This window comes from Branchiostoma lanceolatum, chromosome 4, assembly GCF_035083965.1.
Source record: "Branchiostoma lanceolatum isolate klBraLanc5 chromosome 4, klBraLanc5.hap2, whole genome shotgun sequence".
NCBI lineage: Eukaryota > Metazoa > Chordata > Leptocardii > Amphioxiformes > Branchiostomatidae > Branchiostoma > Branchiostoma lanceolatum.
Genome location: NC_089725.1, coordinates 27,749,718 through 27,772,816, shown reverse-complemented (window position 1 = coordinate 27,772,816; position 23,099 = coordinate 27,749,718). Strand labels below are relative to the sequence as shown.

At 42.1% G+C, this 23,099-nt stretch overlaps 1 protein-coding gene across 1 annotated transcript in view; it reads right to left on the bottom strand.

Moving 5' to 3' along the window:
* LOC136433810 (glutamate receptor ionotropic, delta-1-like) overlaps window positions 1-23,099 on the bottom strand; it is a 31,268-nt gene that overhangs the window by 5,786 nt on the left and 2,383 nt on the right. The window contains exons 3-12 of the mRNA XM_066426340.1: window positions 15,996-16,253; window positions 14,177-14,382; window positions 11,387-11,440; window positions 7,579-7,746; window positions 7,033-7,130; window positions 6,639-6,702; window positions 4,922-5,038; window positions 3,513-3,623; window positions 2,816-3,007; window positions 1,678-1,836 (exon numbers count right to left, since the gene is read on the bottom strand). Coding sequence (XP_066282437.1) covers window positions 1,678-1,836; window positions 2,816-3,007; window positions 3,513-3,623; window positions 4,922-5,038; window positions 6,639-6,702; window positions 7,033-7,130; window positions 7,579-7,746; window positions 11,387-11,440; window positions 14,177-14,382; window positions 15,996-16,253 — 1,427 coding nt within the window. The remainder of the gene's footprint in view (window positions 1-1,677; window positions 1,837-2,815; window positions 3,008-3,512; window positions 3,624-4,921; window positions 5,039-6,638; window positions 6,703-7,032; window positions 7,131-7,578; window positions 7,747-11,386; window positions 11,441-14,176; window positions 14,383-15,995; window positions 16,254-23,099) is intronic.

Here is a 23,099-nt window from a genome sequence, read left to right as displayed (position 1 = left end):
TTTTGAAATCAACGTCGGGAAAGTTTCTTGCTTCAATGCGATCCGAGGAGCGAACTGGAGCCAGAATAAGATGGATTCCAGACTACTTCCGAACCATCGCCAACATTGGTTGCCAGCGGTTGAGATAAAAGTCGTGGGAAGGCGCGATAGGGACTTAAAACTCCATATGCTATATTTCAATACAAAATTTAGTACGTATAAATGTATGTAGAATTATTGGGCATTCAGGATCCTGATCATTTTATCATAAACTCTGCCTCCCAACCCTTCCGTACGCATGAGACACCCATGCTATGTTGCTACCTCTGCTGCACCGCTAGCAGGTGGCTATCCTGGGCCCCCCTGAATTCCATTCATGAATGTTTAGTCCATCTAAGATTGATTTATTCGCTTTGAGAAGCATATCAGAAATAACAATACAAGAGAGGTTATGACCTTCTATATCATTAGGAACCAAGTGTGCTGTATTTATACAGCGGCCATCGTTGCAAAGCAATATCAATTCTCTCCAAACGATGTTCACCTGTATATCATTCAGTTCCAGCCACCATGAGCTCACGAGTCCGATAACTGATAATTTGATGACGCAGCCCTCTGCCCACTTCCTTCGTGACTCTTGGGCTGCCAATCAGTGGACAGTCCACGCGACGGTGGTTACTTAAAGACATTATGCCATGTCGTTACGGATCTCCAGTCACGGAAGAGGCCACGAGAGAGTCGTGACGTTTACACAATAATAATGTCCGGGTATAAAAGCTGGCTTTCTACAGAAGGAAAGGCTATTTCGTGGATGCTTTCCTTCCTAACGTTCCGGTACGAATCGTTTAAACATGTAACTAGCGTCCCTTCGCACTTCGCATCGGCATAAAGTATCCGAGTGTTATAAATGAACAAGGGCTTTTGCATTGATTTTCTGATGATGCATGGTACCGTAGAGATAGGACGTAAATCTACATCGATTAATTCATTGTAGTACAAGTTGTCATCATAACTCATACTGAAGCAAGTTAAATGAATCTATAATCCCGTTCGTCAGTAATAATTAAACGCATAACGGATGGACCCTTACGGACGGCGCTCGTGTCAAAGCCAAGCCTTGAAGGATGATTATGAGTACAAGGAAAGAAAATGAGGCAATTTTCAGGCGACATCATATGAAAAGCAGTCGACAATAAGAAATGACATTTCTAAACATATTGTGGGTTCCTTATTGACTCGGCTCGTCCATTCATCATTCTAGCTGTCTGCCAAGCACGAAGAGCGTGTCGTCTTCATGTATCCCTCTGTTTAATAGATGCGATCACACAACGGAACAGTAATGTCAATCTAACCTGAACCAGATCACTGTGTCCAGTTCTCTGGCCAGTAAATGGTGAAGTGAAAAAATGCCAAGGTAAAGATTCCATAGTTTTTTAGAGGCCGAAGGGGCAATGCGTATAATTGTTAATCCACTGCCCCTCCGGGGTAAAAAAAACGCAAGGGGCCTTGGGCATGGTATTTGAAGGCTGAGCCCATATATCCATCTCCTTCCATCATATGCTCCATTTTACCTCCCCAACGGAAGTTGGTGAGTGGAGTGGGGAAAGTCGAGTCTTTCCCAAGGACACAGAGTCTAGCCAGAAATGCCAGGAATCTGCCCAATGGATGTTAACTTTTGAAGTACAAGCCCTTACTCACGTTGACGTGGAAGGGGTCCAGGAACACGAAGAGGTCTGTTTTTTTGACAGGTTTCCTCAGCAGAATGCCGACCGCGAAGTCCATGTACCTCTTGGTGAAGTCCACCACTCTCTCCCGCTGAGGGGTGATGGTGATGGCGCTCAGGGCAAAATCCGCGTTCTGAAAGTTACAGGAAGTTGGGTTAACGATAGCCTGTGTTACACAATTTCTCAGTGTCAGAAGCTACATGGGCCTCCTCCCCTGCCCCTAATCATTTAACGACCTGAGATACATGTAGATGTATGTGTTAACTCTATCATCTTTATTCAGGGTTGCCCAACTCTAGCCTGGAGTCCAGCCTATTTAGCTTCCGTCTGCTACCCAAGCTCCGCTGCCGGCCAAATAGTCTGGGCGCCCTTACCACTCAAACGATTTACATTTGCATATTCGCCCAAAAATACGTGCGAGGATTGTGATTGGCTATTTGCACAGAGCCCTTTTGAGGCGAGGTCTTGTATCATCATCAACATGGCTGCCGCTATGGTTGATAGCCGTGTGGACTCCGCGATCGCGTCAGTTTTAGAGGGCATTATTTGGCCGGCAGCGGAGCTTGGGTAGCGCAGCGGAGCTAGGGTAGCGGCCGGAAGCTAAATAGGATGGATTCCAGGCTAGCCCAACTCAGTGATTGACCCTGCTTCACAGTTGGGTCCTGAGTTACAAATACGATAAAACAAGTGTAATCACTTCCTGCCCGTCTACTACAAGCCGAGCCAACTAGACTTCCAATTATCCAAGTATGCTATTACACCACTTTCGTCTCACCCTCTGCAAAATCAACATCATTGTGGATTCAGCGAACAAACACCAAGACAAACAGACATATACATACATACATACATACATATATACATATAAACCAACAAAATACACAGATAGATGCATGTTTAGCAATAGATTTTATCATCTGTTTCTGCTTTTTAGAAGATGATAAAGGATAATAATTGTACAAGGTGAAAAGTATGGTATTTACTGGTACATAACTACAAGAGTGTGTAGTGTGGGATGCGAATAGGCTTTTACAATAATTGGAGGAATTTTTAACGTCTATGCATTCTTCAATGTATTTTTCTATGTAAAAATGATAAAAAGACGCACGTACCCCCTGCATGACGTCACCGATCATCCCGCTCCACGTGCCGTCCTCCTGAGGACTGCCGTACTTCTTATCCTGCACTTCGTACAGCTTGTACTTGAACCCGAGCAGCTTGGACAGCTCCTTCAGCATGTCCATGGCGAACCCCTCCCACCTCACGCCGACAGGAGTGATCCTCTTGAACACGAACGGCTCCTCCTGGAACGGAGAAGTAGCACTTTAATGTACACCCAGAATGATACAGATAAACCATAAGGTTCACCAGGTTTTACATCCCAACTTTTACAATTTCTCATTCAACATTTTGATTTGATATATTTGTTGGGCTGTATAAAGAAATGCAGTGGGGGCTACCAAACTAGTCTAGATAGCCCTGGTGACTGAGAAATATGCAATTGTAATTTACAACGCAGGAAATATAAAGGTGTTTAAAGAGCACAGGACTTGGGTACTATATTACCCTTACAAGTGCAATATCTGTGATTAAAATCAACTTTCAAAGCTATCTAAAGGCTATCTGGTATGATCGTTAACACAATAATGTTTTCTTAAGTTGACTCAAGTGAAATGATTCAATACAATCTTTTTAACAGTTGACCGCTACTCTTGATTATGGTTGGTTTACTATAGTTGACTGGTGGTTGTAGCATCCACAGAGATGAAATGATATGCAGTTAGTTATCTGCGTTCTAAAGAAGCTGACCTCCAGAGTGACGACCCTGAAGGTTTTGTTCCGAATGTCTATCCGCGGGTTGCCGACAGGTAAGGTTCGGGCCGTGGTGTTCAGTCGGGTCACGGGGTCCCACATGCCGGCCTAAGGAACAAGAACGGAAGATAACACAGGTCATGTGAGGAACAACATGCTGGATTAGTAAATATGTATCTTTTACTTCAAGACATGATATGGCAGTGATAGCCCTACAGCTCTGTTCTTGCAAAAAACATAGTAAATGGTGCATTTCTAACTGTCGAGTTGTTGTGCGAGTGTGTACATATGCATGTATTCAATCATGCATACCCGTCGTCTTCGGGGGAAGGCAACGATTTCAAAGTAGTTCGGCTGGTGATCAAAATATCGATGATGCCTGGGTACTGCATTGGTTTGCTAAAGGTCTCACGAAAATGAATTTGTGTAGTAATAATCTTTGTGTGAGGTGTAACCGCGTAAGTAATGATCGAAAATATAAAATCTCATCCAGTTTTCTTCAACTATTCCATACGGAGCAAAACCAGGCTTTATTCACACTATCTCGAAATTAAAGCACCTTTTTCTCATCAGTCTAAGCTAGTGCTAATAGATACGTTCTTTAGATGGGGATTATTTAGACATCCTCCAGATAGATTATTCTTTCAATGTTAAATTTGAAAACCATCTATTTTCATCATTACACAGACGCAATCATCTATGAAATGTGAGCACAGTGCTCCACGACAACTGAAGTTGAAGAAAATGCAGTTGTCTCTTTACAAGTTAATTTAGAACCCACTTATCTGTGCTGATTGGTACCAATTGTGGAGGCGAAGTGTCAGGAGACCATGATCTATGTGCAGTCGATAAAGAGCTATATCCACTCAAGCTCTGGGAGCGGATATAACCTTCTAATAGTTGGCTGGTGTGGGAATTCCATGGCAAGCAATTATCTATCATAATGAAAGCACAGCCGTTTTCTTCTATATTCCACGTATCATCTTGGGGTTTGTGTTTTTCAGCAAAGAAAATCCGGCTTATCTTACTAGCTGTTATTTGACTACTGTGCCAAGCTTGTCAACGAACAGACTTCCAATTACTTGCAGACATTGAGTACAGAATCAAATACTCTGCAGTCTGCATATCATGTCCTTTTGTAACCTGGTATCAAGCTGTGTCACCGTGGCTGTGTTCGGCTATCGTTGGGGTTTCTTACCGTCATTGCCAACAAAGAACGGTACGCTGAACACTGCCAAAAAAAAAGAAGCAAACCCCTAGGAATTTTACGATAAAACGTGCCCAGGGTTGCATGAAAAATAGACCATTACCACCCAGTTGAATAGATTAAGAAAATTTCAGACAGATCATTACGACCAGTTTGAATAGATTAAGTAAATTGCTGACAGAAGAGCGGGGCGCCTTACCACTTGCACTCTGGTCTTATTGACCACCTTCTCCAGCCTGAGGACCTGCATCTGGGAGTTGATGTTGTAGCCGGTGTCATCGAACCCCGACTTGCCCAGCACCCCCGGCGTCCTGACCTGCGGCAGTAGGTTAATGAACATCGCGGTGCACGTTTGAAGTGAGGGACAATCACGGCAATAGGTTAATGGGGCTGCATCACTTTTTCATGATCTCAGCACCACCTCATCCATCTTCATATTCAGGTAATTATTTTTGCATTCATCATTCTTTTTTTGTTTTGGGTTGAGTTTTAGCCTCTCAGGGCTACACCATGCTTTAGATATCCTGGGACAGCCCTGGGAATATTCTGTAACAGATCTAGACTAGACTGCAATCTTCAATGTAGACTGCAATAGCTATATATAGAATTATTCAAGCTTGATAAGGTAAATTTTCTTACATTTATCATGTTTTTTCTATTTTGCTTTTGGTTGAGTTTTACCCTCTCAGAACTTCATAATGTACCGCTTTAGATATCTTGGAAGAGCCCTGTGAATACTCTGTAACAGACTGCTATTGTCAATGTAAACTGCAATAGCTATTGGATGAGTTGTTATTGATTAGATAAGTTTGCTTATATTCATCATGTTTCTAGTTTGCTTTTGGTTAAGTTTTACCCTCTCAGAACAACATAATGTAACACATTGGTTAAGATACCTTGGGACAGCCCTGTGAATACTCTGTAACAGACTGCAATTGTCAGTGTAGACTACAGTAGCTTTAGGATTATTTGTCCATGATTAGGTAGATCTGCTTACGTTGATCAGGTTTCTTTGCTTTGGGTTGAGTTTTACCCTCTCAGGACTACTTTATGCACCGCATTGCTTTAGATATCTTGGAAGAGCCCTGAGAATACCCTGTAACCGACTGTAGTTGATGGATAACTATAGACTACAATGGGGGTGATTTGTTCTTGATTAGGGTAAGATCAGACAAGCCGTTGCAAGTTTACAACCTGATATAACGTTGCAAGTTGCAACGTTATATCAGGTTGTAGACTGTTTCCAGAAGACAAGAGTGACAGAATCTACTTTTCCGCCTTACGTGAGATGGTGGAAAATTACACCACAGCTCATCACCATTCATAAGTTATTCATCAGAATCCAACAGTATGTAACGTCATAAAATAGACTGTGATTTCGGGGATCAAAGAAATGATTACATTTTGTGCGACCACATCCCACTGTGCACTATCGGAATACAATCGTAAGAAAAGCAACGACAGCATAAATGTGAAAACTGTAATTTAGGATTCATACTATATATGTCCCGTTTGTTTGGAAAAGAAACACAAACTCTGCAAAGGAAAATTTAGCAGTGTTGATGTCTTCAGTTACGTACATAGCAAATAAGCAATAACTTAAGTCATTTACTTCACGTAGATTATCTTCATCAAATTAGTTTTTCATTTCCCACACCCTGAGTGTGAGAGATCTCTTCAATCAGAAAAAAATGATAGATATCGGTAATTTCTTTGAACTTTAATTCCGCCCGACTTGACTGATGTTTGATTTCTGAAGGTGTAGCCGCCGGCAACCCCAGGAGGGACGGCATCACATGAAGATATCAACAGTATCATCCATTATTAGTGAGCTGAGCCATATTCCCCGGCCAGACTCTGACACGTTCCGTAATTAATCCTCATTGTGTGTGCGCATGACAGAGACGGATCCCTACCTTCCTCAGAGTCTCCATCAGCGGGGGACCTCCCGGCCACGGCACCGACACATCGATCGAGCATCTGCGCGGCATCGATAAAAATACAAATTGAGAGATGCTCTCTTCGAGACCTCATAGATTTTGCCAATCCAATCCGTTCCGTCCCTAACCTGCGTACCGCGCTCCCAGTAAATCCTTTTTTCAATGCAGATTGTTCCTGAAAAGATTCTACTCGAAGACGCTGAGGGAAAATGAATCTTAGAAGGTACTGCTAATACGCATGGGATTGGCATTTGGCGGTGTATTTGTCGTTCTTTCAAAGCAACACAGTAGTAACGCCTACGTCATTATACAGGAATGAAAAAGTCTGCTAGCTAAGTTAAGTTTGCAGCCTCCCCGATGATCGGCTTACCTGAGCTTGTTGGGTCCGATCCACTGTCTGTCCAGGAAGAGAGCGTACACAGCCCTGGATATGTGTAACACAGCGTCGTACATATACGCAGCTGTCATCTGTGGACGTTTAATACCGAGATGTTATTCACTTAATATGAAATTCAATGCTTATTTAGCAGATGTGTTATTAATTGATAAACTGGTATAGTATGGATCTGTTGCTACTTTCTGTACAAAAGATGTGTAGAGTATTTTTTTCTCTTTTATATTGGGTGGTAGATACGTATACGTAGTACACGACAAGATGTTGAAGTGTTAACGTTAAAATTCCGAACATGGCCTCATCATGCAAGATATACCGATTGATACTCATGATCATGAACCCAAAGCACAAGCCAATATCAGTTACCATAAGCCATTGCAGAAATGCGGAGGGAACATTCGCACAAATTGCTGGAATATAATAATGAGATTTTGATTTGACGAGTCAGAGATGGATCCCGTTTAAGATGTTCTTTCACTCTCGTTATTACACATTTCCCTACTTGAGTTGGAATCTGCTCACCTTGACGTCGTAAGGACTCGTCGTTGCCCCGTCTGTGACGTTCGCTGGGAGTGATCTCCAATATGCCATAAACTTGTCGGTGTATTCGCTAAATGAGATGAGTTTACGAACCACCGTCAGGACGCCGCGGGACGCGTTGATGGCCAGAAGCTGCTTGTCGCTAACTTCCTGTGGGGGTTGAAAAAGATACATACTATATACACCATAGGGAGAAGGGAAGCTAAAACATTTGTTCAGTTCAAGGCTTCATTAGATTAGGAGAGTGGGGCTGAATCTAGGGTGAAACTCATTTGCTATTGTTTTGATATGCGTTGATTACCAGAAGCTACTTGTCGCTAACTTCCTGTGGGTGCGGGAAAAGATAATACTCCATGTAAAGACCATAGGGAGAAGGAAAGCTGAAACATTTTTTTCAGTTAAAGTCTTCATTAGATTAGGAGAGTGGGGCTTGACCTAGGTTGAAGAGTATTTGTTAGTGTGTAGATGTTGATTACCAAAAGCTGCTTGTCGTCAACTTCCTGTGGCGGTAAAAAAAGATACATAATCCATGTACAGACCATAAGGAGAAGGGAAGCTAAAACATTTGTTCAGTCCAAGGCTTCATTAGATTACTTATAAGGAGAGTGGGGCTGAAACTAGGTTGAAGAGCATTCGCCATTGTTTTGATATTAATGCGTTGATCGCCAGAAGCTGCTTGTCGCTAACTTCTTGTGGGGAATAGAAATGATAATACTCCATGTAAATACCATAGGGAGTTAAAGACTTCATTAGATTAGCAGAGTGGGGCTGAAACTAGGTTGAAAAGCATTTGCCATTGTTTTGATCACCAGAAGCTGCTTGCCGCTAACTTCCTGTGGGGATTTCAAAAGATACTCCATGAAAATACCATAGGGAGAAGGGAAGCTGAAACATTTGTTCAGTTCAAGGCTTCATTAGATTTGGAGGGTGGGGCTGAATCTAGGTTGAAACGCATTTGCTATTGTTTTGATATGCGTTGACTACCAGAAGCTGCTTGTCGCTAACTTCCTGTGGGATTTGACAACGAACGGAGAGTTCATAAAAACGCCATAGGCATAGGGGAGAAGGAAAGCTAAAACATCTCGTTTAGTTCGAAGCTACATTACTGAATTGAATTGGCTTTCTTTATCCCAGGTACAACGACCCATAGCAACATGATACACACACAAATATACTAAACACGCAATAAGCTGTCACTACATTTCTAAAACAAAGCGTTCCAGCAATAGCAATTAAATTTTGACAGGTATTTTATGACTCCATTACGGGTGTTTTATATCATATCTAAACAGAAGCAATATATCCTTTTTCGCCTAGCGTCAAACGTATCTCTTGCTTGCAGTGCTTGCAGTACAGCCTTTCGTTAACGTCTGTCGTATGATGATACGAAGCAGTTCTTATATGCCCCAAGATATTTCGCCAAAACAGAGTCCCATAGTTGGACACCAAACAACTGGGGACTGTAAGTCAAAAATAAATTTTTCTCTCAGCAGGAGATCACAAGTAAAACCAGATTTCTTGATCTCTGATTGATTGATTGATTGATTGACTTATTGATTTATTGACTGATTGATTGATTGATTGATTGATTGATGATAAAGCTTGAACTAGATCGAAGCGTATTTACTATTGTTTTGATATTGATTTTACACACCAATACAAATCTGAGTTCTGAAGCTTATAACCTCTTTAGTCATCTTGTTTTCTCGGAACTCTAAACGTTCCATTGAACTATACTCTGCAATACATGATAGCTATACAACTACCACATATAATACCAAACAGACAAGCAGAACCTATATTTTGTAACCCTCGACTAACATGTAATCCTTTGGTAAATGTGTGGAGCAAAATGCTCAGAAGAATCCGGCGGTTGTGGCGGCGTAATGCATCTATTGATCGTCGCTCTCATCGAGAGTGATCCTCCTGCACTTTGCTGCTTACGAACTATGATTCAGAGTGGTGATGTTTATGAACCATTCTTCTGCTTTTATTGCCTGACATTTTCTGCTTCTGATATCTTATACCGGATAGAGTGATAAACCTTTACCGTTGTCTGTTGTGATGTATGTCATCGGCATTACCAAGGCGCCTGCTACATTAACGTTCCTGGCATCTCCAAACTGTTATTGTGATATCGAGTGCCGTTAATGCCAACCCCACAGAAATAAATGCTAGTGTGAAGTACACTACCAGTTGATGTCACCACGCTAAAGCAACTTTACCCATCTAGAAAACACTTCATCACAATCCGACGAACCAAGACATGTTCTTAAGGTATCATGGCCATGGCAATAGTTCTCGAGGGTGCTGACTATGTTGTGATTGACTGGGCAACGACAGAAAGGCAGATGTCCCGTGGTTTATGCACACATTTGGCTGACACTTGTGATGGAACAAAGGCTAGCTGTTGTGATTGACCGGACTATTTGCCAGTGCACTGCCATGCTGAAATGTATGTTTCACAAACTTAGTACCCAAAGGAATAGAAAGCAGCTTAGATTTTCACGTTTTTGTATTTCAGAGAAGAAAAAAAATACTACATGATTTTAAAATATAAAATCTTGTCAATGCATTGACAATGAACTGCCTCAGATTGCCTCTGCTTTTCAACAGACCGCACGTCGATATGCTGGATGAGTTCACAGCATACCTGCTATATAACGATGTGTGGCACCGCAGGTATTACATTTTGTCTGCCTTCTACATTGTATCGCTCTCTGTTAGTGACCGCGAGTGAAACTATCTTACGATACGGTGAATGGGTGGGGAATGAATTCACCAGCATGTAGAGTTGTTTGTTACGAGTGTGACACCGCAGGTATTACATTTGGTCTGCCTGCCTTTGATATATCGCTTTCTACTGGTGACTGTTTGTAAAGCTGAAGAGAGGATCGATAATTCCACACCTCCTCGGCGGGAGCCTAATTCCCGTCACGGCGGGAAGACATGAAAATAATATTGTTCTAGCGCCACACGCAGATTTTATGAAGCGACCCTCCGTGTAATTTTCCTATGATTCTTTCGGTGAGATGCATGCAGATGCCTACTAATTATTTCCCTATCATTTGACAAGAACGTCTCCAACTTCAAAAGCACAGATACTTACTCAAACAAAATGCCAATGATTTTAATGTTATCATCCAGACCCCCTATGGTACACAGTGAAAGAGATTTACGGGAAGCTGCCAAGTAGCTATTTGCGACATGCCTCCTACTGAACATTTGCATAACCAGCGTGACAGACGGCCATGTACGTGTAGGTATGTTTAGGAAGATTGAAGCAACGCATAAACCTTTAAATGACCCGGATTTCTAAATCAGAGCCCCTCCTTCGAGACAAAGGCCCGGGTATGCGAGGTCGTTCAGGTCGTCACAACTTAATACCAAACGTGAAAAGAGCAGTGCAGCCAAAGGAGGCTGTAAATGGGAGTCATATAACATGTAGCCATGTTCACCATAAAATATCGTTAGATGTATTGATATTTAAAATTGATGGCGTAGTTTGATCGTAAGGGTCCAAGTTGGTAGTTAAAGTTGGTCTTTGACTATTATGTGAAATCGTGCTTTGATAAAAGCACAGCTAGTATTCTCTCACGATATAGAGTTTGTATAATATACATGTAAGTGTAATATCTATGTTAGGTACGGCAGGAATAATCAAGCGAAATGCCAGAGTTTACACAGTGTCAACGGTATTCTTAATATGGCATTTGGTGGATTATTTCATGTGTAAGCGCATTTGTTTCAATGCTTATCCAATATCAGATTTTAAAAATGTGCAACTTACCTGATTTGCAATCACCCAGTGATGTTCCGGCGTGAATAGGTTCATCTGATTCGCCTGGAGAGAAAGGAATAAAATGAGTTGGTAAGGGGCGTTCACCAGTCCACTTGGAAAAGAACTGCACATGCTGTGCATGCTTTCAGCGTTGACTGAGTTTGCAGAAGTGTATGTAGCATACAAAAAGGCTGAATCATCATAAAGTAGAGTTCAAAACATTTGAGGTGTTTTAATGTTGTCGGTTGTCGCTGTGACATTCCATCGTGACCTCATCACACGAGTGACCATTGATATTTGTTCGGTCATCCACCGTTTCAGTCGTTGTTTAAATTCAGATTCAACATCACGCTTCCGACTTTTATTGTGCAGCGACGTTTGAGTGCTGCGAACCTTGAAAAGGAATTTACAGTATCACGGTCAAAGTTACTCTGTTCAATTTTGCGTTCTACATTCCTTTCCGTCGGGGGTGGCTGTGATGGATGTATCAAACTGAATCCTGTCGCGACTGTTGTTAACTTATCAAATGAAGCAATGTTGCACGCGGTTTGCTCATATTTGGTTTACTACGATTGGTCATAAAAAAAAACAATTAGCTTCTACTAGAAGAACGGTGCAAGTAGGAGAAGAAGAGAACGTGGTTTCGGGCCACTGCAACCTCGCACCGGTGACGATACCATGAATACCTGATGAAGTGATGAGTCTAGTATAGATATTTCTATAAACTGTTCGTTATCAATTCACCATGAGACAAACTGAACTCTTCTAGCCGGAGATCAATTCTATTCTTGCTAAATCCGCTCCTCTGGTCGCCTCCTAGAAGAATGTGCAGCAAATAAGCGATCAGAGGAACGACCCGAACTGGAGTAGATGTGTAGCAGGTTAGGAACCTTCTTAAGTGATACCTTCGTCTTTAAAAAATTGTGACAACAGAATACTGAGATGTTTAGATAATTTGGCGTCCCTTTGTTGCCTACAGATTGATATTCCAGCATCTCATGACCAGTAGCCTTTACCTTTTGTCATCCACACTTCGGGGTCTTTGTCTCAAAGCTGTTGTCTAACGATACTGTGCCCCCCCCCTCCCCAAACACACTCACACACATGCCTTTTGTCAAGTAGACCGAACAGCCAACTTTAATCGTATGCAAATTTCGGACACTATGGAGAATACAAATTCATTGTACATAAGTAACTATCTCATCCTTGGGACAAGATGGCCGTCTTTTTTTTCGACTCGTTGACAGAAGTTTTTTCAACTTTACACAATTTTTCGAAGATATAACTTTCTGTAGACAGCACTGGACTGTCTCCGGTCACCCCGCTGACATTGGCACGAAATTGCTCTGATTATTTTTACAACAGCAATTTTGGGGCAATTCATCAAACGGTGTTGGCGCGGGGCTTTAATCATGCCGGTGTATTGTTCCTGCTAACGGTCCCCCATCTATCATGACTGCAGCGGGCGGCCAGTGATACCGCGCCATTGCCGCGGAATTACGAAAATCGTTACTAATCGTCATTCAGGTTCGCCGTGCGTTCCGGTCACCTTAATTACTGCCTGCGAATTTTAGAGTCACGTCGTCTGCGTTACCTCCAAAAGGAGAGAAATCCAAGGCTATCAGATGCAGGGGGGATAAATTTCCGTGACTCGGGCCGATACGTCGGGTTTACTGGGACTTAATATTAGACATTTTATCCCATAAAAAAATCGCTTTGCAGCTTGTCGATCGATCTGAAGGCTGCTTGCCAGATACCGATTTCACAGCGAGCCGTCCGTAGCGGAGTAATATCCGAAAACAATACAGCTCTGAGACTGCAGGGAGAGTATGATATACGCGGTTTCTTAAACTAAACAAAATTGATGTGTAACAACGGGCTTTGCCTTTTTGTCAGTCCGTCAACGCAAGTGGGTCATATGCACAAGGCAGCACAAAACAGTTAGCTGAGCCAACTTTCCAAAATACGTTGAGTATCATTACTTTAGTGGCTTAGAAGGGCGCAAAAATTTGCCAAATGCAACAGCAATCGATCAGACTGCCAGATTCTAAGTTTATGTGGAAATCTTGGACATTTACCAGAAAAATGTCAGCGAAAGATGCCACTTGATGAAGCCCATCCCCTTCTTGAATATACATGTATCTTGTTGGAAATAGGTTTCTAGAACTAGAACGAATACAAACGAGGCCTCAAATTTAGCATAGTCAAAACATGTATATAGATCTACTTAAAATACACGTACGAGTTCTATCATAAGTGAATGCATCTGCCCGATATGTAGCTTGTACGTATACTTTTCAGTACAAACCTGGTGTGTAACGCCATGAGGGGGTTTACCGAGTACGCAATACAAATAGTTTTTCTTCAAAGCACTGCAGCGAGATTCTCCTTTATCTTCTTAATGTTTCGTAATAGTTCAGAAGACGACTTCACCCGCTTCACCTGCCGATCCAGTTTGCTTCTCTGATAGCATCTAAAAAAATATGACTTTCCCGAGTTGATTTGCTAAAATCCATTGTCGGATGGCGCATACGGCTTCTGAAGACTAGTGGGAAACCTTAGTCTTGGTCACGACTTTCTCCAAGCCATGGTCTGGAGATGGTCGGGACAAGGGTTTTACCTGCTTGACCAGCCGTATGGTGTTCTCTACCGTACAGGAACTATCACCTTCACTGGGTTGATTTGCTAAAATGCATTGTCGGCTGGCGCATATGGCTTTTGGAAACTAGGTAGCAACCCTAACTTTGCTCACAACTAACTCCAACTACAGTCTGGAGAAGGTCGGGATAAGGGGTTTACCTGCTTGACCAGCCGTATGGTGTTCTCCACCGTACAGAGGATCACCACCCTCTTCAGCTTCTCGCCGTAGTCGGAGATCTCCTTCTGCCCGCTCGGCAGCCCCACGATGACCTGGCTGCCGTTGGAGAGGGACGGCAGCTTCAGCACGATCACCTCCATGAAGTTCCCCCGGGTCAGCGCCAGGACGTTCTGGATTCTGCTGAACGCTGTGGTGAACGGAACAATCTCAGTTTTATTAAATACGTTTATAACAGTGTCCTGATCATGTTCAACCGGTTTTACCAGTTATATCCTACATGTATGTACTAGACTAAATATAGACTCGTTCTGCCAGTAGCGTGGAAGAAGAGTAATGTATGTCACTCGAAACGTCTCCGTATCGTATCCAGAGGAAGAGATAGATTTGTCTTTGTTTATAAATTTGTCAGTATCTCAACCATGTAATCTTTATCAGTTTCAAACAAATAACGATACATTATTCATTCTTACCTAGTACTGCAGGTGCTGTAAATTCTGCAAGTCACTGACTCTAAGCTTGTCAGACACGTCAGCAAAGCATTTCCAGTTTTCAACAGAGTTGTCAGTTGAAATGTCCAATTCTTGATGCAATTTGCAGCGGGTGATTTGTTTTACACAATAAAGGTACATGTAATAATGTCACCTGCTGTTATATGATTCTACGCTTCCAATTTGTTGTAGCATATATTTCATCTATTTCGAAACTGATGAAGACGTGCAAGCATGATTTGCACGCGCAGAGAGGCCCGTGGACGTGCACAGATTTACGGGAGCGTCCTGCTCATAACATCATTCCTACATTGGTCGATAGCATCAATGCCAAGGGGAGTGAAGTTTGAAATGTTTAATTGTTAATTTCATGGCTCACATGAAGAGGAACACTGGGAATTTTCCATGTTTTCCGCTACAGTAGCATCTCCCGAGGCAAGTATATTAGCTTTTGGGGTATATTGATCTTTCGTATGCCTCTAATCGTGATAAATGGTGGTCAATCCTTTATTACTCTGCCGGAGTATTTACTGTCTAAAGTATTGCTGATAAGAGGCGAATGTAACAATAACCAAATGAAAGACCGACCAACAACAAACATAGGATTGATATTGGAGAAACGTAAAATAGACACTACGTAAATCAAAATAGGTGAAGATAGGTCGACAATAAGTGTGACTAGAAATAAAACAGAGATTATCATGATAGATTATATCATAAAGTTTACATTAGGAACTTTGCATTGCAAGAAATATTGCTTTGACTTTTCGTTGGCTACTTCTTTTAGCACATTGGGCGATTGATGACGTTATGCTTCATATTTCTTACTCATGTTAGGCCAAACATGATAACTTGATAGAGATCATGCCATTTCGACGTTGTTGTATGAAATTCATCATGTATATCTCTAACCAAACAACTTCGGTTCCTATCAGATGAGTTTCACGCAAAATAACGTCCAAAACTACTGTCGTGACCTTTTAGGACAATTTTCCCCGTAATTGTTATTTCATGAGGAATTCCTTGCAGACTTCAAGAGTAATTTCCCAAATGTCATTTTTTGGGGGCTTATTGATGTGCCCGTTTCGATCGATATCGGGGCTTGTGGATTTCTACCAATCTGAAGTCTTGAATAGTTGTTGAGGCATGTGATTCCCTTTGGGACGTAAATGTTTATTGTCTTACGGAAGAACCTAGCTAGAATAATCGCGGGAAAAGTTTGAGAAATGTGAAAACAGGAGAATGATAAAGTTGAGAAAGAAACTAGATAGATTTTCTATATTTGTGCGAAGGTAACTGTGGTGATACATACCATAATAGTCGTCATAGAACACGACCATGCTCCTCCACCTCTGTTGAAGGATGACGTCAGCCAGAGCCCTGTCGATTCCCGAGGCCTCCGGGCGCATGCTCAGTGTGTATTTCCTGCCCGCCGTCACCTGGCAGTTGTCACGTGCTACGAAGACCAGAGGCACGTGCATGGCGTTGCACACGGACTGCAGGGCGATGTTGGTGGGACAGGAAGTGGAACTCACTATGGCGGCAATCCCATCTGCCATCAGATTGCAACCTGGACGAAGATATATTGACGTACAGCATTACTAATAATCTAAGGAAGAAGCAGCCTGTGGCCTGGTTCTTTATAATGATTCATTCAAAATAAGCTGGTTTTACAAATACATATTGATTAACAGAAGAAGGTAACGAAGTAAAACGAAGACAAAGTTGTACAGACGTAGTAGAGACACGCACAGAAAAGAAGCCTCCCTCATAACATTAACCAACTGTCATTAGCTACCGATATGTGTAAATATCAGACGTATATCATATGATATCCATATATCTATATCATCATACAATGTAAAGTCTGTGCATTTTAAGTGCAACATCATTTCTACACAATTCGACAGCCTCATGGCAGCTGAATAAACAACATACGTCAGCGAGTCTTGCTTGCTGGAATGTTTATCTCATGTATAGGTTACATACCGCCGCAAAATATACTGGAGACAAGTCAAATTCGGTATGCTGCATGCTTCTGATCACGCGTGCACGCCAGAACTCTCGCTATTTCCGGTTATGTGGAGATAGCACCAGTTATTGCATCAGTGTCCTGCATCTGGGTCCTGTAGCGGGGTGGTTTTTCAGCAGTATTTCACATTTTCAAGGAAATCGCAGTTTTTAGAGGGTCGCTACAAATTGTGGAAAAAGGTACGCACTCCTGGAATGGGGTGGCGACCCCAACGGAAAGGGTTGGGAGATTATGAAGTTGTTCAATTTTCATAACTCTGTGAACACAGTTCGAATTGTGACCTTGTTATGTTTGGTTCATGGCGCATGAGGTTACATGACGGTTCAATGACCTCCTTTTACCTAGACAAGAGGCCGGCGTCAAATATGACCCATCGGAGAGGCAAGAGACGAAACAGGTCGTCCGTCGCCATTCATATGCGTTGAAGGCCTCGTAGAATAATGTACTCTATGTCAGTTAACACAGCTATAAAGGGGAGGTATGGGAAATATGTTCTACGTTATAAGAAGCCGGTGGCCTTGCCGGCCCGTTGCCCCATTCCAAGGCCATTCAATAACACCCCATCAACTGCCATGTTGTGTGTAAGCTATCACCACATCTTATATATACCCGTTCCATCAACATTTCCATTTAAGGAACTCTTCCCCTTCATCCGTTCGCATCACATCTAATAATGAATCAATACGATAGTGATGCATTTAGCTCACTGGCTATCGAAACGTTATTAGACAAAATGTGAAATCCGCGCTGCGTCGGTCGATATTAAGCACCAGGGCCGCTGATAGGCCTCCGTACCGTGTCACCACATCAGTCAGGCCTCTGGAGACCAGTCATCCGGATAAAACTTACTCTATATGACATTATGTAATTGTGCTGCGGGAATAAGCTTTAAGGCGCTGGAGCACGAGAGATGATATCGAGGCGAAATGTATGACGCGGCCACACTAACGGATTGTAATAAAGCGCGCCGCGGGCACAGCTCGAGCCTTTTAAACTCCTTTTACTGTGGAGGCTTTCTCGTGAATTACATTCCGTAATCTTGTTCGCGAAATTGGATCTGCACGGTGCACTCCAACTTTTACTGAGTGATAGGAGCGGCATTACCCCGCGCATAAGTAAGTATATTTTCATGAGGTTCCCTCCACTACATGAAAATACGATTACGGTCCTTCATAAAGACCGTATTTAATGTGCACCTGGGCATCGTGGTGTATTTCATAACACGTACTAACCATCGATGGGAGCAGCCTACAAGATAAGGTAATTAAGTTTGCAAAATCGACACAGAAAATAATTGGTCCTTAAAACTGTTACGAACAAGGTGCAATCTAACACAGTAACGGTCTGCCACACATGGCCGGATATCACGGCTCCATTGAGAAGTGCTTAGCGCAGAACACGAGGTGAGTAAACACAGAAGGGGGGTTAGCATTGATGACGTGTCTAGCAACGATGCTGGGTACACAACTTTAGACTGGATTTCGGCAGATACCTCAGCACATAACTCAATGGAATCGTTATAATCATGAGTAAATGCACTGTCTACATTAAAGGAGCACTCTACTCCATACGTTATTTTCCAATAGATTATGCATCATTGAATACATAAGCAGCCAACTGTTTTTGCAGAATTCCACCTGTGGTGAATTACGTGCCGTGTGTTTGTAAAACAATACGATACTCACTAACCCCATGCGGACCCTACCCACGCATTCCCTAAACGTAACTTAACACATTTCCGTAATCGTGAATGTTTTCGGTATAAATGCTGGGAGATGAACACACCAATTGTCGACAAGCATATCAAGGAACACATAGTAAGACTATTTTTTCATCTCCAAGGAACTGTTATTGTAACCTGACTTTTGGCAGGCCTTTTCAGGCATATTGCATTCAGACATAAGATGGGGTTGTTCAGAGGGAGCGTGGGGAATTAACTAGAATACTGAAATATTTCTAATGCGCGCGGGAAAAGTGGGTACTCTATCGTGTACTGAGAAGTAGTATGCATTTTTTAAGTCCTAAAATTATTGTCTATCGGAAAATAATACCCCTTTCTGGACTTGAGTACCGCTTTAAAAAAGGAATCGACAGTTTTACCCGAGATAACCTTTACTGTTAATTGTACTCGGCAAGAGATGATATGAATAGCTTCATTTACCTTCAATTTATTACTCCTACTACACAGGCAAAATGAGCATCTTCCGAAAGTTATGTTGATGTTATCTTCTTGAAACTCCTAATTATAAGCCAAAATGTGGCACCGATTTCAAAAACATATTAATCTCTCTATACCTGTATTAGGAAAGCAATTATGTTTTGCTACATTAAGTATTCCGGGTAAACAGAGGCTTAATGTTAATTGTGTGTTTATCTTATGTTAGTTTTATATCTAGCTGTTTCACCCATTATCAGCATCAGGCGTTCGATTCGCCTAATCCTCTCGCAATTGATATCTGTTGGCACCAGGCCCGGCCGCGCGCTAATTTCCACAAATGTGACATATTTTAATCCTAATGTAGGGGAGGATACACTGGGGTACCGCAAGTCATGTCCTAATTGTTATCTCACTTGCCAGTCCTGATCAGAGCTAACCGGCAGGTGTCACAGTAATCCAATTAACATGATGAGTGTTACGTTAACACAGATCGGCCACTTGGATACATATTTTATTTCATTCACATATATTTCAAGAGTATTGGGCAAAAAGCACAATTGCTTATGTAACGCCTTCTACTCTAATACATAGATATAAAACAAGAATAAAATATAATTACAACATACATACATAAATACAAAATGGATGAAAGAAAAATGAATGTAAACAAGACAAGTTGGTGATATCAATTACGAGAATAATTACTGGGATACTTGATACTTTGTTCAGTCCAATAGCTAACATACATTTGTGAATAACTAGACTGTCTTCCTGGACATGAAAACAGCAAATTCCATAAGAATTACATAAAACATTATGAAAGCTATTTACAGGCTATTCAAGTTGACTTCTAGCCAAGAACCCCCTGCCTAAGTTTTCTTTAAGTTGCTGATTGTATGAAATATGACAAACTGTTCCATGTAAAAGTGGATTTTTTTGTTTGTGTTTGTTTTTGTTTTTGGCCACCACTCTGGAGCGCCATTTTGATACCCGTAGTTCTTGCTGTCAGACACCAAGTGCGTTTATAGACATAAATTCCACTGATTGCTCTGATGATAAACATTAATGATAAAGAACCATTCATGGGCAAATATTGCTTAAACTATAAACGTTGATTGTTTTAACTATAAATAGTCAACATTAAACGAACGGTTGGTTCTGTGAGAGTTATATTGCACCCCAAGCGAACGTAGCAGCCAAACAGTTAAAACAAACGCCATGAATCTAACAAATTTCACTGCACTATAGTAACTTCTTCCCAAACCTATATATTCTCTGCATAGGGGAAAATAAACGCGGCAGCTAGTGAATTCATTTCGGCACTAGCTTTACAGGCAGTGTTTTATGTGGGCGATGGATTTAGTGTGCATCTAAAATCACGTTTCAAAACTCACAGCAATAAAAACGTGCGCTCTGCAAAGTTCCTATGAACCAAGGTCCATAAAGGAGACAGCCTGAAGTTTATGCTGTTTCCATATGGAGCAAATGTCATGCAGATCAAACGCATGCGGCTGAAACAGGTCACGACATTGTTGGATGGTCTCTTGGCCAGAGGCGCTGTGCCATGAATTTTGCTGTTAATGTGCCTGTGTCTTCCAGTATTTTCTGCACGCGAAGGTGAAAACGCCTTAGTTTGAAGGTGCTATTTATCAAGGCGACTGAATTTCTACAAACGTGTGCCATAATGTGTACATACACCTACAGCTTATTTAAAAGGTGCAAAACGGGATAGGTTGATACGAATCGAGTAGAACAGCTCAAGTAAACAATGCTGGTGATGGGACAACGTCACTATAAAGAACGTTATCATATCCGAGATTTCCGGATGTCTCTTTGTTCCAAGTGAGCGTTATCAATGGCTGTAAACTTAACTGCATTGGCCATAATGGTTCACAGACCACCCTTAATTGACAAACGTTGTTTCGGGTGTACGAGTTTTTTATTGCCTCTTCTGTCATAATAACGATGCATGAGTTCCTTTAAGTACATTCTCGTATTGATGTTTGGAATACTTAAAGTTCAGAAACGCATTGATCATACATAACATTTCCTGGTCACATACAAACTTAGCTGCGTCGTTTGTCTTTGTAATGAAATGGTGCGTATTTTTTTTGTGATAGGATTTGTGAGAAAGGGATGGAAATTCAGTCACATATTGTCACGTCTTTCCACTTACCCCGCATTTATAGCCTAGATAAAATCCACTGTCAACACATCACTATAAACCTACTATTATTGGATCTTAGTGCTTCTATCGCATTAATTTAATGAGAAAGTTTTCCATTAAAGTTGAGATGGTCTATGATAAGAGTTTATCTAGAAGCAAAGCCCCCAGGGTAGGTTTAAATCATACTCGAAACTTCATTGGAGTCGGCCACGCCACGTTATAAAGTTATCACAGCGCCATTAAGCTTCGCACCGCCCATGTAGATTACAATTCTAGAAAGGACAACGGAATATTTCCACTTTTGCTCCGTTATCAAGATACTAATATCACCTGTCAGAGCATAATAAAAACGAATTGGCACAGAGAATATAAATACCCCGCAGACGACGCCGGGCATGCAGATGAGGCTCGCATAGTCGACTTCACATCGACCCTGGGTCCCTTCATCCAGGTTTACAAAGATAGCGATGAAACGACGATTGCTGGATGTGACGTAAAGAGGAGTACTCTCCAGGGGGAATAATCGCCTTCCAAAAGAGGTGAAGAATGACAAGACGTGTCACAGGAGTGATATATTCGTGCCAAAAACCACGGGCAGTTTTCCTGTCGTAGGTGCTTAAATCGGCCGTCATCTTAATTGAATTTGACACCGCTTATCAAGATAGCAATGCGTTATCAGCCATATCCATGCCCCGTTTTTATCTGAGCCTGGCTGAGGCAAACCGCTCGATTTCCGCGCCATGTCTGTTTATGTCGACGTGAACTCGTTCAATCCAGGCAAACGTTGGTATTCCCGGCGGACGTCACAAGCCCTGATATGATTTGATAATAGACGTCACTTTGATCAGTCGATAACTTCCATCTAGAATAACCCACGAACATGGCCTGTGGGGTTAAGGGCATTATTGGCACGATCTATAGATGTTCAAAAGACGGTTTGCATTTCTGTCTTTTACAAGCAGGCTCGGTGTAGAGAAAGGGTTTCAATTTGCATTTTAAGTACACTTGAATTTGCCGATGGAGGGACCGTGAAGGGTCGTTTGTGTGAAAATGTTGGGTCTTATCTTTGAAGTCACTAGAAGTATTTTCGGTGTTTTGCATTTTTCCCATTCTTTTCCCTTTTCTTTGCTACAAACTATATATTTTACCATGTTGTCGGTGTAGCCACGTTACTGTATTGCTCAAATCTATATGTTCAAAAGAGCTTTGCAACAGAACTGAGTCAGCTTACAGATGTGATTTTTGTGGTAGTGACTGCCATTCTCGTATAGGGCTGTTTAGCCATAGTCGATGCTGTAGGGCTGTTGTGAATTAGGATTTTAACATGGTCAATACTGACCGACGGAGGCCATATATATATATGTTCAATCGCAATCGAACCTTATAGACAGCTCTCTGCAAACATTGGACAAATATTCAAGTTTCTTACTTTCATGACTTGTATTTGCTCTCATAATACGATCACTAACAGCTACACGGCCATTACTGATAATGACATCAGAAGAATCATTGATAATATTTGTCAATTCAGTGCTCACTCAACCTTTGCGGGAACAATTATCTTCCATTTACTTGTCACATGCACTTTGAGGTCCCCCATCTGCCGTGCTAATTATAGCCCGACGCCTGTCTCTGCTGTTCACACCGGGGCGCCAATTTGCGGGAAAACGGCTGGGCGTATCTTTCCTTGGTGCTGAAATATTAGTTGAAACAGATACGGGGAGATCTTATCCCGGCTAGACCGCGTTGAATCCCCTTATTCGGCCCGTGATCCTCGTGATTAACTCCACACCCCTGGCGGTGAGAGGCGGGGTTCCGCGCACGGACCTCCGGATATCGATCGGCCCCAACTCATCAAAAATCACACGACTCGTCAGCGGCGAGCACGGAGGTTACCCGAGAAGTTAATGGCCACGGATCCTAGTTGGTCATTTTCTTTGCCTGCCTCTTCAAATACCCCGTACTCAACATGAAGCACTATGCTAGAATGACACCCAAGCCGAATATCAAGTTCATCTCTGCACCCGCTAGCTAATGCCCCAGCCCATGATTGCTCCCG